This window comes from Felis catus, chromosome C2 (assembly GCF_018350175.1).
Source record: "Felis catus isolate Fca126 chromosome C2, F.catus_Fca126_mat1.0, whole genome shotgun sequence".
Lineage (NCBI taxonomy): Eukaryota > Metazoa > Chordata > Mammalia > Carnivora > Felidae > Felis > Felis catus.
In genome coordinates, this window is record NC_058376.1 from 1,912,773 (window position 1) to 1,925,799 (window position 13,027).

Here is a 13,027-nt window from a genome sequence, read left to right on the forward strand (position 1 = left end):
AGACTTCATATCATAGAAATGGCCATTATTCTGAAATTAATCAATAAACTCGTCGCCATTCCAATAGGTATCCCTATAACATTTTTGCTCGTTTGATTTTGGTTTTGGGGATGGAAATGAGAACCAATAATTTTTGAAGTTCACATGAAAGAGAAAATATGAAAGAGAAAAAGAGAACAGTTAATACGTTTTTGAAGTGAGAAAACTAGTGAGTTTGCCCTTGATCTGTAGGTATGAACACTTACTCCAAACATTCACCCAAATGACGTGCTGGTAAAGGAAATAGACAAAGAGATTAGTAGAACAGAGACTGATGGAATAGTTCAAGTATGCGTGAGGCCTAATCCATCATAAATGTGACATTTTAAGGTGGTGGGGAGAGGTGAGGTATTTAATAAATGGTGCGTGCATAACAGCTTTCTGGAAACACAGCAACTCGCTGCATTCCAGATATCCAAGATCACACCCCAGATGGCATGGAGAGCCAAATATAAACAGACGATATAACAGCAGAGAAATTTAAGAGTTGTATTTGAAGACGCATAAGGAAAATGCTGCTGACTAGATAATAAATTTAAATGCCTGGCAGAAGACAAAAACGTCACAAAATTATTTAAACTAAGGGTCAAAAAAGAGGCGATCGGGGGAAAAATATTTGCAGACAAAGAATGAATTAAAAGCGCTGCTGTCCAAAGGGGTCATCACACGACAAGGCAAACTCTCATTCTCTCATCCAATAACAAGCCCTCTCCTATGAGCTCACTCTCGGAACGGAATTCTAGCCTGCGTTTCTGGAGACGGTGGGCCAGGGGCCGACAGGCGAGCGCTGGGTGCTGGGCGGGGGCCAGCTTGCCAGGTGCTCCCGAGTCTGTCTGGACTGCGGTGAGCCAGGCGCTCTCTTCAAACATCCTTAGAACCGTGTTCATTACGAGTCAAATTATGGCATACGTTCTGGAGGAACTTTTGAGTCTGAATTGAAAGCCCCTGTGGTTCAATAGTCCCCCCCCCTCAGGTGACAGGCTGGTCTCCCCCACGGGTGACAGGCTGGTCTCCCCCATAGGTGACAGGTTAGTCTCCCCCGCAGGTGACAGGCTAGTCTCCCACGTAGGCGACAGGTTAGTCTCCCCCATAGGTGACAGGTTAGGTGACAGGTTAGGTGACAGGCTAGGTGACAGGCTAGTCTCCCCTGTAGGTGACAGGTTAGTCTCCCCCATAGGTGACAGGTTAGGTGACAGGTTAGGTGACAGGCTAGGTGACAGACTAGTCTCCCCCACAGGTGACAGGCTAGTCTCCCACGTAGGTGACAGGTTAGTCTCCCCCATGGGTGACAGGCTAGTCTCCCCCACAGGTGACAGGTTAGGTGACAGGCTAGTCTCCCCCATAGGTGACAGGCTAGTCTCCCCCACAGGTGACAGGTTAGGTGACAGGCTAGTCTCCCCCATAGGTGACAGGCTAGTCTCCCCCACGGGTGACAGGTTAGTCTCCCCCATAGGTGACAGGCTAGTCTCCCCCACAGGTGACAGGTTAGGTGACAGGCTAGTCTCCCCCATAGGTGACAAACTAGTCTCCCCCACAGGTGACAGGTTAGGTGACAGGCTAGTCTCCCCCATAGGTGACAGGCTAGTCTCCCCCACGGGTGACAGGTTAGTCTCCCCCATAGGTGACAGGCTAGTCTCCCCCACAGGTGACAGGTTAGGTGATAGGCTAGTCTCCCCCACGGGTGACAGGCTGGTCTCCCTCACAAGTGACAGGTTAGTCTCCCGCATAGGTGACAGGCTAATCTCCCCCACAGGTGACAGGTTAGGTGACAGGCTAGTCTCCCCCACGGTGACAGGTTAGGTGACAGGCTAGTCTCCCCCACGGTGACAGGTTAGGTGACAGGCTAGTCTCCCCTGCAGGTGACAGACTAGTCTCCCCCACAGGTGACAGGTTGGGTGACAGGCTAATCTCCCCCATAGGTGACAGGCTAGTCTCTCCCGCAGGTGACAGGCTAGTCTCCCCCATGGGTGACAGGCTAGTCTCCCCCACAGGTGACAGACTAGTCTCCCCCGCAGGTGACAGGTTAGGTGACAGGCTAATCTCCCCCACGGGTGACAGGCTAGTCTCCCCCACGGGTGACAGGCTAGTCTCCCCCACGGTGACAGGCTAGTCTCCCCCGCAGGTGACAGACTAGTCTCCCCCGCAGGTGACAGGTTGGGTGACAGGCTAGTCTCCCCCACGGTGACAGGCTAGTCTCTCCCGCAGGTGACAGGTTAGGTGACAGGCTAATCTCCCCCACGGGTGACAGGCTAGTCTCCCCCACGGGTGACAGGCTAGTCTCCCCCACGGTGACAGACTAGTCTCCCCCGCAGGTGACAGACTAGTCTCCCCCACGGGTGACAGGCTGGTCTCCCCCGCAGGTGACAGGCTAGTCTCCCCCACGGGTGACAGGCTGGTCTCCCCCGCAGGTGACAGGCTAGTCTCCCCCACGGGTGACAGGCTGGTCTCCCCCGCAGGTGACAGGTTAGTCTCCCCCATGGGTGACAGGCTAGTCTCCCCCGCAGGTGACAGACTAGTCTCCCCCACAGGTGACAGGTTGGGTGACAGGCTGGTCTCCCCCGCAGGTGACAGGCTAGTCTAATAGAACCAGCTGGGTGATCGGCTGATACCAACGTCTTACTTCTCTAACCTGGAGTTTTTGTTTCACGTTTCTCCCATTGTGAGTCCTCGTCTTCCTGGAGAAAGCCCAGTTCCCTACTGGGACATGTGGCCCAGCCCCTGGAGAGAGGCAGACACGCTGCGGCCACGCTGGGATGCTCCAGGGCTATTGCTGCCGCTTGAGGAGGCCCGTGTCCCCAGCGGAGCGGATGAGGCCCTCCTCTGTCACCACAGTGGACAAGGGGCGTGAGGGCGTGCCCAGAGTTAAGGCGACGTCCCGGGGACCTCCCGAGGCAGTCAGCAGACCGGTAGGTAGAGCGGCCTTCCGGCCAGTTCCAGGCTGGCGGGGCCCGCGTCTCCATAGCCATCAGGGACCTACCCGGCCTCCCCCAGGTGAAAACCCGACTCTGGGAGGCTCGGACACGTCCCCAGCAATCGCGGAGCGGCCCTGGTCTGTGATGTGGTGGCGGGGACCTCTCTGTTACACACGGGTTGTACGTCAGCGTGGCTTCTGGGCCGGTGGTGAGGCGTTTCTGAGGCGAGGGAGCCCTTTCTGGCCCTGGCGGGCTTGGGGTCCGAGGGAGGGGAGGGAGGGACGTGGGCCCCGGGCCTGCGCGTCTCCTGCTTGCTGAGCGTCTCAGAGCCCGTGTGCAGCTGCGGCCTGACGTAAACGACACCCGGCATCTGATTTCTAGGCTCCCGCCTTGAGGGTCTCACCGGGCGCGTTTCGGCGGCTTGTCCGGGGTGACCTGGGAACCGGTCCGGAGGAGGAAGTTCTGAGCTTTGTTTTCTGCGTTGAGGCACGCGTTTTTGCAGTTGTAAATGTGAACAGGATTTCCACTAATGAGCCCTTGTGTGTCGAGGGAGTGTGGCTAGTGTTAGTGGGTCAAAGGTAATAGAAGGAGACTTTCCCGGAAGCCTCAAGGTAGCAGCGTATCGATTCTTCAGATCTGCTTGTTAAAGAATGATACATACATGATCATTTACCAACCAGCCAGAGACTTGGGGTCAGAGGTCGGTGTCAGGTGGGAGGGGTCAGCAGGAGTCACAGTGATGCTGCCTGGGTCTGTGTCCCCTGCCCTCCTGACCCGTGACCACCCAGGGCCACCGAGACCCACAAAGTTCTCATCAACTGGGAAAGAAGAGAGGGCGACTGTTGGGTTCAAACCGCTGTCCTTCCTCCCGCGGTGAGTTCCTCTCTCGCTTCTGGGGGGCGCCTGCACCGGTGGGGTCAGGAAGGCTGCGTCCCTGCGCTGTGTGCCGCGGGCCTGGGCTGGCGGGGGACCCGGAGCAGGGGTGCGGGAGGCCACCCCGGGGCCCACTGAGGCTGCTGTACGTAGTCATGTGCCTAACGAGCTTTTCCAGGCTTTCCTCCTGTGACCTCAGTCACAGGGTGGCGGCCGTCTGTTAACCTCTGTTGGAGATGTCTGTCTAGAGACAGAGACAGAGGGGCAGATGTCTGTCTAGAGACAGAGGCGGGGGAGATGTCTGTCTGTCTCTGACTGTCTAGAGCCAGAGACGGTGGGGGAACAAAATCTCTCCAGTCACATGGTTAGTTTCATGCAGAGAGGCTTCAACATCCTCTTTCCCTCCTGTCCTCTGTCTATCTCTCTGTCTCTCTCCCCTCCCCCCTGCCGGCCCCCCTCCCCCCAGCAAGCCCTACCCCAGGGGCTGGGCCCCGTCGCAAGCACCTGTGTCCCCCGCAGCCTCTGCCCAGACCCGGGGGCGGGGCTTCCCTGGAGGGAGTGTGGTGTTTGCAGCCACGGCAGAGTCATTCTGCGGCGAGGAAAAAGGTCACCGGCGGCCTACGAAAGGGTCCTGCAGATCCCAGGAAAGGGCCCAGGACGCAGTGTGTCCGCACACAGGCCATCGCCCCCCGCCGGCCCTGGGTGCTCTGGAGAGGGGCGGGCCGGGCAGGGCGTCATAAACAACAATAGTCGCGCTTAAGAGCTGTCCTGCCTGGAGCAGGCTTTCCCGTCTGCTACCCTGCCCGCTGCGGTTTGGAGAGGTCAGACCCAAGTGACCCTCGGCCTCGGTGAAGGGCAGCTCCCGCCGCCGTGAGCTGGGCCTCGGCGCTCCCCGCCCCCGGGCCGTCTTCCCGTGTCTTCTCATTAGCTGTTCCCGCGGACTGGCTTCCCTCCGGAGGGGAATTCCTGAAACCCACACACCCTCGGGAGGGCTGGGCACCAGATAAAAGCCGTCCTCAAAGCCCGGCCCCTCCTGGGACCCGGTGGCTGTGCTCGGCGCGCAGCTTGTCCTCCTAAGGCAGGGGTCTGCACCCACGGAAAACAGGTTCTCGGAGTTTTTCTGGTTTGCTCCCAGCTCTCCACCGGCACATCTATTTCTGTCTTTCCTTTGGGAGAAATGTGCTTTGCCAATGACTAACCGCAGTTGTGCTGAGATGCTATCACCTGTCACCTGCACGGCAGGACCCGAGCCCATGCGGAAATGAGATAGGCCCGCGCCACCTGCCTCCCCGCCTGGCAGAGCCCTGAGAAGGTCTGTGCCACCCGGGGCCGCCTCTGTCCTGTCTCAGGACTCGGGCATGGGGCCATCACAGTGACTGCCCCAGGGCCCCCTGCTGCCATCCTGAAAGGGCCCACCCGGGTGTCTGACGAGCAGCTCCCTCCCTGCGGGCCGAGGGCGGAGCCCCTGGATGGAGCTTGGGACCTATACTCCTCATGTCTGTCCTGCTGATGCTGTGTGTCCCGCTCCTGGCCCTGGCGACCCCGGGCCGAGGCACCCGGCGATGGGAACCCTGCACAGGTAAGGGGGGTATTGAGCTGGGGGCCGGGAGGGGGGCAGCTGCGCGGGTCAGGGCCACTTCCCATCCCCCGGTCAAGGTCACTGCGAGCCGGGTTGGCGTCGGGGGCACCGGCAGGTAGAGGGGGACGGGCAGAGGCAGAGATGAAAGGGGTGGGGGGGCGGCACAGTAGAAAGCTGCTGACAGGGTGGGGACTCGGTTCAAAGCCTTAACCAGCCTCCATCCAAGGGCTTCACAAGTATTTTCCTGTGCATCCTGGGGAAAGGCCTTGCACCTGCTTCAGGAATGAGCCAGCCCGCCCCCCCTCCGCCAGCCCCCCTCAGGCCGCAAGCTCAGAGAGCCCCCAGGTCTGCGCTTAGTAAAGCACAGCCCCAGACACCCACGCCAGCGCTGGGGAGAGTGCCACCGGCTGGCTCCTGGCGGGGGCGCGGTTCTGCTCCCCCTCGTTCGGAAAGGTTGACTAGCTAACGGCCATGACATCACTCTGTCTTTCTGGAGTCGCTACCAAGAGATTTTACTTATCAGAGCTAACATTAAACACAAAGTGGCCGGAGGAGGAGGCCTAGCAGCTGGAGACCCGCCGCAGGTGGGTGAGTGGGGTCCGCGGCGCGGGGCTGGGCGGGGGGCAGGTGCCAGGGGATTGGCAGGGCCCTTCCAGCTTCAGGTGCAAATTACTCAGCCGGGGTCCCTTCCATGTGAGGGCTCTTTGCTCTGATGGCCCCTGGTTCCAGTGACAGGACCGGCAGATGACTGATGCTGACCCAAGTTTGGAACGCTGACCCACAGGGTGGACGGGTGCCCCGTGAAGGGGAGCAGCCAAAGCCCTGGGGCGGGGGCAGGACTGAAGCCCCCCTTCCCCCCCGCCCCGCACTCTGGGCTCCTGTCCGCAGCGACTGCCTTGGGACTTGTGGTTTGCGAACGGTGCAGGATTTGAAGGTCACCTGTTGCAGGCAAAACCCCCTGCACGGAGGCCACCGCGCGGTCCCGGGGGGCCCCAGAAGGACCCCCAGGCAGCGCTGCTGTAGCCGCTGTCCTGAGTGCGGCAGTCTCCCCGGTGGGGAATGAATCACTGACGTGTACCTTCACGTTCCCTTCAGCCCTGGGAACAGAGTCAGCCTGCATAGTAATAATAAAGGTGATTTATAAAGCCCGCCCCCTGTGCCCTAAAGGCTTGCTGCAGATAGTTAAAAGGTGACCCAGTTATAAACACCGGGACTCGGGAGGAAAGATAAAAGTCGGGTGCGTTTGGAGTGCTCCCAAGGCACTCGTGCTCGGCGGTTCGGGACTTCAAATGGTTAAAACAATCACTTTGATTCCTCTCTGTTTTGGAAGGCACCTGAGTTTACACCGCAGGGTTGTGTGAGTGTGCGGGGGGGAGGGGGCATTTCGCCCGCCTGGGGGCCTTGTTCCTGGTCTGTGCCACCGTGTGCACGCCAGGTGCCAGGAGCCTTGGCCGCCGCAGCCCTGGGCTGTCATGTCCTGCCCCGAGTCTGGGAGCACGGATGATACCAGCCTGGGGTGGTGACTGTGGGTGCCATGCTGTCTGCGAGGGCTTTAGTGCCCCTGGGCGTCCCACCCCGCTCTGTGGAGGGTGCCGTGCTGGGGAGATGGGGCGGCTTTGGCTCCCAGTGCTGCCGTCGTCTGCCTCTGCTGCGAGGCTGTTGGGGGACTATGGGCTGGATTTGGGGGTACCCTCACCCCAGCGGGGCAGTAAAGGTACCCTTACACCTGCACTTTGGGAAGAGGTAACTCAGTGCTGGCGATGGCAGGGCGGCCAGAGGGGCCCAGGAGTCGGCAGAACTGGGAAGTGGGTCTGGAGGACTCTGAGTTCGCCGTTGGGGAGGTGTGGGCAGGACGGTCCAGGAGGCTGGGGGCGTGGGGGGAGGGCCTCGTCTGGACGGTAAGCGGGCCACTTCTGTGCGGCTTTTGTGGGAACGAGGTGGCAGGGCCGTGTGCCGGACAGCCAGGGCGGGCACGGGGTCCGGGCGGGAAAGCTGGCAGGGTCGCGTGGGTGCTCACGTTGGTGAGCAGCTCACTAGTGCTCTTTGGAGAGGGGGGGGGCTCACCACTCCCAGACACCTTACGGATAGGTGTTTTAGTGGTAGGGCAGTTGGGTCACGTGTCTGCCCAGGAGACCACCTGCCGAGGGGCGGGGCTTGGGGCCTGGCCTTTCTGCGCAGGTGTGGGTGCAGGTGCGTCTGAGGTTGGGGCAAGTCTCAGAAAGCCTTGGCCAAGCGGGACAGAGGGGCCGGCGGGCAGGCCGCATGCACGAGGCCACCAGGGGGCAGGTGGGAGGTGCAGGCTGGGGAAACCTACGTGGTGGCCCTCGGACAGGTTTCAGGGCTCAGGGGCGCAGGGTGTGCACGTGGTGTTGGCGTGGCCTCCCGGGGGGTGAGTGTGGCCAGCAGGATTCCGGGGCGACATGCCTCTTATAAGCCGTTGGCCTCCCTGGCTCCAGGAGCCAGCCCGGTCTCCTGACCCCTAAACCCCCGGCCGCTCCGCCAAGCGGGGCCAGCTGCTTTGGGACCAAAAGGTTGAGGTTCGGGTCCCTGAGGTCCTTCCTGGGTCCTGTAGGACATCCGTGGTTCTCGGCTGCGTGGTGTGCGTGGTGCCGGGAAAGTGGCTGGGGCCGTCCTGGGGGAGACGCCTGGATGGGCTGTGCTGTGGACAGTGGGGTGAGGGGGACACTGGGGGGAAGTCCCTGGCATCCGTCACACCCAGCTCACGTCCACGGGGACGGGAGGCTGAGGTGGAGGGACGCAGCTGGACCCTCCCGGGCTGGCCCGCTGGGGGGCTCCAAGGGGCTGGGTACGGAGAAGGGGTGGGGGGCACAGTTGTCAGCTGCTGCCGGACGTCAGGGTCACGGTGTCTCCCCTTCCATTTCTTCCCCTCCTGCTGCCCCCAGAGCACCCGGGGGTGGGCTCCTCGCCAGGGCTCAGCCTTGGCGTCCCTCGGAACCTAGTCCGAGTGAATCCCTTCACTCACCCCTTCTTACCCCTCCTTCCCTCCTTCATTCACTCCATACCCAGGCAAGGGTGGTGCTGTGCCCACCCCTGGGGACACTAGAATCACAGAGCCACCAGCAGCTGTGACATCCTCCAGAGTGGGAGGGGCCCGGGGGGGGGCTCAAGAAGGAACCTTGAGGGTGGCAGTGGGGGACCCAGGGTGCCAGGGACCCCAGGCTGCCAGTTGCAGGAGCAGGTGGGGTGGTCAGACCTGGGCTCTGGGTGCCTGCGGGGGCCCTTCATCCCTAGAGCTAGAGAAAGTACTCACGAAATGACAGAACAGATCCGCATTTTATTTATTTATTTTTAAAACGTTTGTTTATTTTGAGACAGAGACAGAGAGAGAGTGCGCGAGCATGAGCAGGGGAGGGGCAGAGGGAGGGCGAGAGAGTGGTTTCCCCGTTGTCAGCGCAGGGCCTGCCTCCAGTCTGGAACTCACAAACCCGTGAGATCGTGACCTGAGCCGAGCTCGAAAGTTGGGTGCCCCCAGACCTGCGTTTTAAAAGCTGCCTGGCGGTAAGGAGGCCGGGGAGCTGGCCCAGCGGGCAGCATCTGGCCCCTTGCGCGTTTGGGGGGCAGGAAGCCTGGATGGCTCTCTCGGCCACCAACTTTGTCCTTGCACTTGTTCAGCCAGAAGCTTGCAGGAGAGTGGTGCTTTCCAGCCTGAGTTCTGGGGAATCCTGGCCCCTGGGAGAGGCCCTCAAATCGGTTCCTGGAGACCCTGTGTGGGCACGACGCCCCCTCCTGGCGGCTCACGGAGCATCCTCCCGCAGGAAGAAGAGGCTTCGGTACTGTCTTTGTCCAGGGGGGGACTTCCCACTGGGGCTGGGGGCCTCCCGGCGGAGCGAGCGCAAGCAGCCAGAGCCCCAGGTCTCATCTGAGTGCCGCGCCCCCAGGAGACCCCTCCACACCCCTCACCTTCGTCTCCCCAGAATCACACCTCAGAGAGAACCACCCCACTCACTCCCCAGTGCAGAGGAGGTGAGATGCCAGCCAAGGCCCCGCACTGCCGCCAGGGGAGGCTGACTCTGTCACCCTGACGTCGTCCTCTTTAAAAATTCTCACCCATTAGGCCAGGGCACTTTTTGTTTGCACGAAAGTTAGGAAGCACAGAATATTAATTAAAAAAAATTTTTTTTACTGTTTATTTTTGAGAGAGAGAGAGAGAGAGAGAGAGAGAGAGAGAGGGAGAGACAGCACGAGCAGGGGAGGGGCAGAGAGAGAGGGAGACACAGAATCCAAAGCAGGCTCCAGGCTCCGAGCTGGCAGCACAGAGCCCGACGCGGGGCTCGAACTCACGGACCGTGAGGAAGTGACCCTGTCTGGGACTGAGGCCTGCTGTGGGGAGCCCTGGGAAACGTGGGGGCCCCGTCCAGACAGCCTCGAGGGAAGTGCCCTGGAAGGCAGCACCCCTGGGCCTCAGACGCCAGGGTGTTGGAACTCAAAGTGGCTTAGCCTCTGGGGTCTTCCTCTTGACCTCTGTCACACCGGGCGGGGTCTGCGGCCGGGGACGGCATGGCACATTGGCATGTGCAGTCAGAGGCAGGGGGACGTTTGAATAAAACACTGAAGTTCAAGGGCAGATGGAGAGAGAGAGACTCAGAAGGCAATGCCCCTTTTTGCTGTCTCCCTGGAAGGCCCGGCCCCGCCTGCCACCTGGCCCAGAAACCACCTTGGGCCCTGCATCCTGGTGCTGGACTGACCGGGGAGAGTGAGGCCTGGGGCAATGGGGCCTTCTTGCCAAGGGGCCCGCTGTCCGGGTGGCTGTGGCCACCTGAGGCCCGAACATTCCGTCCAGCCACCCGGAGCCGCCTGGAGGTGCAGTTGGTGACCACCAGGGTGGGCCTCAGAACTCACTGCCATTGGAAATGTTGCCAGGATGTGGCTCGTCAGCAGGATTGCTAAAGCCAGGGTTCCATCAGCCCGGAGACTGGGAGAGAGGGCCAGTGGAGGCCAGGACTGCAGGTTTATTTGCTTAGCTCCAGATGTGTGCTTGGGAGGAGGCAGACAGCTTCTAGGGCCAGGAGCCCCAGTAAGACTACAGAGCTGGGGGCCGTGGCTGCCAGAAACAGCCTGGGGGCCTTTCAGTAACGGGAGGGCTGGCTCTGGTTCATCTGGTCGTGATGTGAGGCTGCGAACCGGCTCGGCCCTGGTTATTAGGGTCCGAAGATGGTGAACATTCACGCTGACCTGTGTGCCCAAGATTGTGCTGGGTTAGATCGTGAAGGAGGCAGGGAAGAGCCGGGGGTCCCCAGAGTGTTCAGCTGGCCCTGGGGGGACGTGCCTATCAGAATGGTGGCCTCAGCAGGCAGGGCGGGGGCACACGGGGCGGCAGAGCAGGGACACGCTGGAGGCCGGGCGGCAGCAGGAGGAGGCAGGGGCGCAGCAGGCGGGGCGGGGGCACGCGGGGCGGCAGAGCAGGGACACGCAGGAGGAGGGTCTGCAGCAGGGGCTGGGCTGGCAGCAGGAAGAGGCTGAGCAGGGGGAGTCCTCGCAGCACACAGGGGTGCAGCAGACGGGCTTGCAGCAGACGGGCTTGCAGCAGACAGGGGTGCAGCAGACGGGCTTGCAGCAGACAGGGGTGCAGCAGTTTTCCTGGCAGGGGGAGGAGGTGCAGCAGGACGGCTGGCAGCATGAAGAGGTTGTGCAGGGGGAGTCCTGGCAGCAGACAGGGGTGCAGCAGGCGGGCCTGCACACGGGGCGGCAGAGCAAGGAAACGCAGGAGGCCGGGCGGCAGCAGGAGGAGGCAGGGGCGCAGCAGGCGGGGCGGGGGCACGCGGGGTGGCAGAGCAGGGACACGCAGGAGGAGGGTCTGCAGCAGGGGCTGGGCTGGCAGCAGGAGGGTGCTGAGCAGGGGGAGTTCTCGCAGCAGACAGGGGTGCAGCAGACGGGCTTGCAGCAGACAGGGGTGCAGCAGACGGGCTTGCAGCAGACAGGGGTGCAGCACACGGGCTTGCAGCAGACAGGGGTGCAGCACACGGGCTTGCAGCACGCAGGGGTGCAGCAGTCTCCCTGGCAGGGGGAGGAGGGGCCGCACAGGAGGGTCAGGCAGGGGGCGGGGGCGCAGCACGGGGGCTCGCAGCAGCTCTCTGGGCAGTCGTCCACCTGCCAGGAGGAGTCGGGGCAGGAGTCCGAGGCCCCGGGCAGGCAGACGCGGCTGCCATAGCTCAGGTCGCTGGAGCAGACGGACAGGGTGGACGCGGCCATGGTGGGGGCGGTGGGGCTGGAGGAGGGAGGGAGTGGATGTGGGTGTGGGTGTGGGTGTGGGTGTGTGAGTGTGTGTGTGAGTGCGGGTGTGCGTGCCAGCTGTTCGGGCTCACTTTTATAGCCCTCTGTGTTGTGTGTTTCGCCAGCAGAGGCTCAGGACATTTCCCCTTCCTTGTTGGTGTTTAGAGCTAGTTTTCAGGGACCCCTCATTACGGCTTGTTTATTTTCCCGGAAGATGCCACCCAGCTCGTAAAAGTCCCCCTGTGTGTTGGGTCCTGAGCGAGTCTGCTGAGTGGGCGTGGGGCCATCCAGCCAGGCTGGAGCTGAGGCAGGTGGATGTGGTGTGTGTGGGGGGGGTGGGCTCTCAGCCAGTGGACACTCGTCTTAGGGACGTGGTAACAGGGGAGGTGACTCGGATTCTGGCCTCAGGAATAGCTCCTGATGTGGGTGCCTGTCTCTGGGGCACGTGGTCCCCATTCTCTTGCATTTGTCACCAAGTGCAAAGAGATGAAGGGAGGGTAGAAATGCCTGAGAGGGCTCTGGCCGTGGTGCGGGCTGTCTCTGCCTGACCACTGCCTGGGTGGAAGGCTGTGGCCTGGGGACGAATGGGCTGTGTGCTGTGGGGTCAAGTTCGTGGGCAGGGGGAGGGGTGGGCCTGTGCCTGGCCAGGCAGCCGCCATAATTCTCCGGGCGTGTCTCCTTTCCAACCTCTGGGCTCCCAGGGCCCCTGTGGCTCTGGCCACAAGGTGGGCGTGGTGGGGCAGGGCATGTGGCGCCCCTCACCTCCCCCCCTGGGCTGTGGACCGGTTTCGCACCCCCCCCCCCCCGCTTGCTTGCCAAGCAGCTGGTTGCATTTCCTTCTGCCCCTTCTTCCATCTCCCTCCCCGTGCCACTCATTCTCTCCCTGCCATTGTATCTTTCCTGGGGCTGAGCCTGGAGTCCCCTCTGTGGGCCCCCGGGACGCCCCTGTGGGATATTCAGGGTCCCGGAAACAGTCACCGAAAGCTCTTGTGCCAGGCACAGCCAGGGGCCGGGGCAGCAGGGGGTGGGGGCGTGGGGGGTGGGGGTGGGCGAGCAGATGTAGATCAGCCCTGGGCCAGGGCCTCTGCCGGAGGAGGGGGAGGGGAGACACAGGCAGGTGGGTAACCGGAGGCAGGGTGCCTGTGGGGGCTCAGGGAGTCAGCGGGGCCGGCACGCGGAGGTTCTGTGATATCTCAGTCACTGTGCAGGGGTGTGGTGGCCGTGCGAGGGGTCTGGGGTGGTGGGAGGGCAGCCGGCTCTCAGAGGCCATGCACACGCGACTGGGTTAGCGTATCTGCCAGGTTTGGGGGTGGCTGGACCAGACTCCTTAGAAGGCTGAGGGTTTATTTTATTTTTGAAATTATTACTGCTCTTTTACATTGTCTCGGCGACA

The 13,027-nt window shown here is 61.7% G+C and overlaps 2 protein-coding genes across 3 annotated transcripts in view; one reads left to right on the forward strand and one right to left on the reverse strand.

Annotated features, from left to right (window-relative positions):
• The first annotated feature begins 4,284 nt into the window (after positions 1–4,284).
• TSPEAR (thrombospondin type laminin G domain and EAR repeats) overlaps positions 4,285–13,027 on the forward strand; it is a 156,591-nt gene continuing 147,848 nt past the window's right edge. Inside the window, exon 1 of one of the 2 annotated variants that reach the window (XM_023238640.2) lies at positions 4,285–5,403. In XM_023238640.2, coding sequence (XP_023094408.2) covers positions 5,319–5,403 — 85 coding nt within the window. In that variant the 5' untranslated portion in view covers positions 4,285–5,318. The remainder of the gene's footprint in view (positions 5,404–13,027) is intronic. The other variant, XM_023238641.2, reaches the window with a different exon arrangement.
• LOC105260904 (keratin-associated protein 10-7-like) lies at positions 10,544–11,613 on the reverse strand. The gene has a single exon (XM_045036511.1). It carries the CDS (start codon positions 11,611–11,613, stop codon positions 10,708–10,710), a length of 906 nt encoding a protein of 301 aa, XP_044892446.1. The 3' UTR covers positions 10,544–10,707.

Coding starts and splice junctions, on each gene's coding strand:
- LOC105260904 (XM_045036511.1), bottom strand. CDS start 11,613: ATGGCCGCGTCCACCCTGTCCGTCTGCTCCAGCGACCTGAGCTATGGC.